The sequence below is a fragment of the Salvelinus sp. IW2-2015 genome, linkage group LG8 (assembly GCF_002910315.2).
Source record: "Salvelinus sp. IW2-2015 linkage group LG8, ASM291031v2, whole genome shotgun sequence".
In the NCBI taxonomy this organism is placed as follows: domain Eukaryota; kingdom Metazoa; phylum Chordata; class Actinopteri; order Salmoniformes; family Salmonidae; genus Salvelinus; species Salvelinus sp. IW2-2015.
This window is the reverse complement of record NC_036848.1, coordinates 4,978,629-4,984,666: the sequence shown is the minus strand read 5'-3', so window position 1 is coordinate 4,984,666 and position 6,038 is coordinate 4,978,629. Positions and strand designations below refer to the sequence as shown.

At 41.3% G+C, this 6,038-nt stretch overlaps 1 protein-coding gene across 4 annotated transcripts in view; it reads left to right on the top strand.

The window, feature by feature from the left end:
* The first annotated feature begins 361 nt into the window (after window positions 1-361).
* Window positions 362-6,038, top strand: part of irf2b (interferon regulatory factor 2b) — an 11,811-nt gene continuing 6,134 nt past the window's right edge. The window contains exons 1-6 of one of the 4 annotated variants that reach the window (XM_023992212.2): window positions 362-581; window positions 2,043-2,135; window positions 2,492-2,591; window positions 2,729-2,905; window positions 4,202-4,236; window positions 4,424-4,547. In XM_023992212.2, the coding sequence (XP_023847980.1) occupies window positions 2,049-2,135; window positions 2,492-2,591; window positions 2,729-2,905; window positions 4,202-4,236; window positions 4,424-4,547 (523 nt within the window). In that variant the 5' untranslated portion in view covers window positions 362-581; window positions 2,043-2,048. Of the gene's footprint in view, window positions 582-1,465; window positions 1,552-1,584; window positions 1,663-2,042; window positions 2,136-2,491; window positions 2,592-2,728; window positions 2,906-4,201; window positions 4,237-4,423; window positions 4,548-6,038 lie in introns of those variants that run through there. The other 3 variants (XM_023992210.2, XM_023992209.2, XM_023992208.2) reach the window with 3 other exon arrangements.

Genomic DNA, 6,038 nt, shown 5'->3' with positions numbered 1-6,038 from the left:
GGCCAGGGAAACCACACTGCCTCTGTTTTGCCTTTCTGACAATACTGACCAGAAACTACGAGGGTTTACTTTCATCAAGTTCAAAAAACAAAGACAGTTCATTAATCATGGGCAAACATTACATTGTTTTCTGATATTGTATGTAGGGTTTACAGTACACTAGTTGTCTGTCCACATTGTCAGAAATCAACTATGCAAAAAGCACTGTAGCAAGTTRGGAAACAGAGCAACTAGTTTCGTTTCAAGCAGAAAAGGCAAGCTGGAATCCAACCAGATGGGTGTTGAGGAAGTGAAAATGAAATTGAGGTGTCGGTTGCAGAGGCGTAGACCAATGAGAAGACTTCCGTGCTCTCCAGAACCCTGTGCAACGCCATCTAGGCTCAGGGGACGTGAGACAAACAAATCGGGAGGGGATTTCCACGCCAAGCACTTCCCTTACTTGTTTTGCTTTCGATCTGGACACTGAAATAGGCTAAATTAACTTTTCGTTTGATATACAGAAACTCAAACTACACGAGAATATTGTTCAACTGACAAGAGGACTGTCGATTAATCAAGCTGAATAGAACACTTTATCGCAGGTAACGTTTCCGCATGTTATTATCGCTGAAGTTATGTATCTAGAATCACGAAGCGACATTGTYAACCCTAATCGAAAGTAATGTAATGTTGATCCATTGGCCAACCGACTTGGAATGAAGTTTATTTTCACTTTTGGGTTGATATGTCTAGCAGCTTTCTTGTGAACTTGAATTAGCACAGCTGTCAGTTTTGACGACAACGRGACTTGACAAGACTGAGCGAAATGTTTCTTTGTGGCGCATTGCGCACCAAAATGTCTACAGGCAATTGTTGCGGTATAACCATTTACAGGTAGTTTGTTATATTGTGTATGTTATCAGGCTAAGACAGAAATGGGCAGTATATTGGAATACGCTTGGTAAATTGCATGAATACCAGGCTACAACTGCAGGGTTTACGAAATCATAAATAAGTTATTTTAATGCCTAATTTTTAAAGCAAACTAGAATATGCATGATAAACCCAAGATGCAAATATATATTAAAGTAACATTCTAATATCCTGTTACTGAATATTGGTTTAGGAGTTAGTTGCCTTTTGTTGAAGTGGACTTTGATCACTACTTGATTACTCTACCTCTACCTGTAGCCAATGATTCTCAACTCTACGATACCGGATGAAGTTTGGTGGCGATGAGATGAGTTTTGGCGGAGTGTAGCCTACCTCAGACTACATKGAGTCTGTATCTGTAGATGGTGGTAAAAAATGTAAATTATTTCATGCATACCTTGTACTTATGTTTGTCCTGTGTAACTGGGTTATTTTCATTGGGTGCTGCAATCAGTCGTTTTTTATTAAAAATAGAATTTGACCCAACCTCCGCCAATAGAGCCATTGTTTGTTAAAGTAGAAGGAGCAGCCCTGCACCGCGCAATTTGACAGTCACATAGAATTACGTTTTTATCGAAACCTTCGGAMTGCAGCAACTGAAAGAAAGGAACACAGTTACACATGACAAACAAGTACAAGGTACGCATGAAAGAATGGACATTTTTACTGGTATCGACTGATACCGACTCGATGRAGTCGGAAGTAGGCTACACTGCCAAAACTCAGCGCCTCGCTYCTCTACTCCATCGGGTAACGTGGATTTGAGAATTCTTGGCTACCGTTGCATGCAGTAATAACTAAGCAACTTGCATAGTCAGCACAAGCTTATGTGCACCTTTAACCATTAACACCTTATTACACATCAACAAAGTAAAGCTTGACGTGTGCTAAAACACAACTGCGCCTATTCSCGTTTTGTTGTAACCCTCTGTAAAATATTTATTGTGGCGCTGGGTTTCTGCTCTGTAGTAAGAGAATGATATCAGATGTTGCTGATGTGCTCAGGGAATGATGTCATCCCCCTAATGGGCCTCTTTGCCACAGAGGTTTTCTGACCTGTTGCTGTCTACAGGAAGCTAAGGAAAGGGGGAATTCATTACATTTACTGTTTATCTCCTTGCTCTCTGCAGGCGACCATGCCCGTGGAGAGGATGCGAATGCGGCCATGGCTGGTGGAACAGATAAACTCTTCCCTAATCCCTGGCCTGATATGGATTAATAGAGTGGGTGAAATGTATCTTTATTGAGACATTCAGTTTTCTTCAGTATGGAAAATCAACACATTCTAAGATTATTKTGTACCAGATTTTCAGTTTTTGCTGAAGCAATTTGCTACCAAACCCAACAACGTAACCCCTKCGTCACACAAACAGGTTTACACTCCTATCTAAACAGTCAACCATATTCTGTCAAACTTCTGTGTTTTTAAGTTGTGTGTGTTTTGTTTGCTTGTTATATTTTCTAAATCCTCACTGGCAAGTACTGTATGTAGAAACAGGAAACACACACATGTATGTGCTGATGATGTGTTAGCCAAGTCATAAAGTATATCTGAATCATTGTTGTGATGAACCTGCAGGAGAAGAGGATCTTCCAGATTCCATGGATGCATGCTGCAAGGCATGGCTGGGATTTGGAGAAAGATGCTCCTTTATTTATGAACTGGGCCATTCATACAGGTACGTTAATGAACATTTCAAATGATAAGAAATGACCAACAATACACAGTTCTACATGACCAATGCTACTGTTGTGTTATGACTTAAGTTTATGCAGCAGTATGGCCTTCCCATAATAAGTGATTTTGTCTAATCAGGAAAATACCAACTAGGGATCGACAAACCAGACCCGAAAACATGGAAGGCCAATTTCCGCTGTGCTATGAACTCTCTGCCTGATATTGAGGAGGTGAAAGACAAGAGCATCAAGAAGGGGACCAACGCTTTCAGAGTATACAAGATGCTGTCTGCTTCAGAGCGCCAGACCAAGAAAGGCAAGTGGTTCTCTGAGTCTCGCTGCAGGTAGACAGGCAGCCTAATTCTGATATTTTTTTCACTAATCGGTATTTTGACCAATCAGATCACTTCTGAAAAAGATCTGATGTGAAAAGATCTGATGTGATTGGTCAAAAACCAATTAGTCATAAAAAAAGACAGAATTGGGTTGCCTGTGTAAATGCAGTCTCTGGCTCAGCGAGTACAGTGGTTGAATTCAAATCACATTTTATTTGTTACGTGCTTAGTCTACACCTGTGGTTTACTAACAGTGYACTGCTTGGTAAACAACAGGTGTAGGCTAACAGTTAAATGCTTACTGACGGGTCCTTTCCCAAAATGGAGATTAAATTAAGATTAATAACAAATATGACTGCAAGGAATAAATACAGTGAAAACAATAACAGGTAAAACTAACAGGCTATATACAGGGGTACCAGGTAGTAACATGGCTATATACAGGGAGTACCAGGTAGTAACATGGCTATATACAGGAGTACCAGTGGTAACATGGCTGTATACAGGGGTACCAGTATTACATGCTTATACAGGAGACATAGTACAGCTATATACAGGATACCAGGTAGTAACATGCTATATACAGGGAGTACCAGGTAGTAACATGGCTATATACAGGGAGTACCAGGTGAGTAACATGGCTATATACAGGGATACCAGGTAGTAACATGGCTATATACAGGGAGTACCAGGTATTACCATGGCTATATACAGGAGTACCAGGTAGTAAAATGGTATATACAGGATACAGGTAGAACATGGCTATATACAGAGTACCAGGTAGTAACATGGCTATATACAGGGAGTACCAGAATAAACATGGAGCTAAACAGGAGTACCAGGTAGTAACATGGCTATATACAGGAGTACCAGGTAGTAACATGCTATATACAGGGAGTACCAGGTAGTAACATGGCTATATACAGGAGTACCAGGTATAACATGGCTATATACAGGGATACCAGGTAGTAACATGGCTATACAGGAGAACCAGTAAGTAAACATGGCTATATACAGGGAGTACCAGGTAGTAACATTATAAATGGCAAACTGAAGGATATATCCGCTTTCAGAGGGTCACACTTATGACTGTATTAAGGCATTATGATGTGGCCAGTTTTGCATTCAACTTCAATTCATGTGTAATATGTGCTCTGAGTATTAATTTGGTATATGATGTAATAACATGTAGAAAACTGATCCACATTTGACACACTGAAATAGATTGTGTGTAACAATGGACTGTCTATTAACAATGGACTGTGTGTGTTTTCTAGGAAAGAAGAGGACTGAGAAAGGAGGAAAGAACAAGGTAATAACCATCATCAAAATGTTATGTTGACACAACACCTCCGTGCATCAGTCTATAATCAATTTCACATTCAAACTATTATTTTAAYTGAATAATTTGCATGTAAAATGGTATGAACATGGATAACAGACCTTCAATGAGGATGGAGAGAGATGCCCACACCCCTCTATCTCTGTCACCCCTGCAGCAGGTGGAGCCCGGATTCCCAGCCATGGAGAGCATGAATGGGTCTGTTGGAGACCATCATGGGCCGGTGGTGAAGGTGGAGGTGAAGGAGGAGGTGAAAGACGAGTACTTTACAGACTGCACAGGTAATACCTGGCATTAGTGTGTTTTGTGTGTCCCCAATTGCACACCAATCCCTATATAGTTCACTTCTTTTGATCACTTTCCATAGGGCTCTGGTCAAAAGTAGTGCACTTTACAGGGAACACGATGCCATTTGTGACCACCTTGTGTCTACTACATACCTCAATCAATGTAATTGATGTTGATTTTAAAGGTGTGTGGTAAACATGCAAGACTGCACAGCTATAGTAGTTAATTATGCTCTTACTAATGTCTTATATGCATACATTTAGTTTTTGGTTGTGTATTTGTATTTATTTGGGATCCCCATTATGTTCTGCCAAGGCAGCAGCTACTCTTCCTGGGTTTATTAAGGATCCCGTTAGTTCTGCCAAGGCAGCAGCTACTCTTCCTGGGGTTTATTAAGGTTCCCGTTAGTTCTGCAAGGCATCAGCTACTCTTCCTGGGGTTTATTAAGGATCCCGTTAGTTCTGCCAAGGCAGCAGCTACTTTCCTGGGGTTTATTAAGGATCCCCGTTAGTTCTGCCAAGTCATCAGCTACTCTTCCTGGGGTTTATTATGATTAGAGGTCGACCGATTATGATTTTTCAACACCGATACCGATTATTTGAGGCCCAAAAAAGCCGATACGATTAATCGGCCGATATTTATTTATTTATTTTATATATATATATATATATTATATATATATATAATATATATAAATAAATAAATAAATATCGGCCGATTAATCCTATATATAGGGAACACTAAAATAACACATCCTAGATCTGAATGAATGAACTATTCTTTTAAATACTTTTTTCTTTACATAGTTGAATGTGCTGACAACAAAATCACACAAAATTATCAATGGAAATCAAATTTATCAACCCATGGAGGTCTGATTTGGAGTCACACTCAAAATTAAATGGAAAACCACACTACAGGCTGATCCAACTTTGATGTAATGTCCTTAAAACAAGTCAAAATGAGGCTCAGTAGTGTGTGTGGCCTCCACGTGCCTGTTGACCTCCCTACAACGCCTGGGCATGCTCCTGATGAGGTGAGGATGGTCTCCTGAGGGATCTCCTCCCAGACCTGGACTAAAGCATCCGCCAACTCTGGACAGTCTGTGGTGCAACGTGGCGTTGGTGGATGGAGCGAGACATGATGTCCCAGTGTGCTCAATTGGATTCAGGTCTGGGGAACGGGCGGGCCAGTCCATAGCATCAATGCCTTCCTCTTGCAGGAACTGCTGACACACTCCAGCCACATGAGGTCTAGATTGTCTTGCATTAGGAGGAACCCAGGGCCAACCGCGCCAGCATATGGTCTCACAAGGGGTCTGAGGATCTCATCTCGGTAACTAATGGCAGTCAGGCTACCTCTGGCGAGCCCATGGAGGGCTGTGCGGCCCCCAAAGAAATGCAACCCCACACATGACTGACCCACCGCCAAACCGGTCATGCTGGTGGTTGTTGCAGGCAGCAGAACGTTCTCCACGGCGTCTC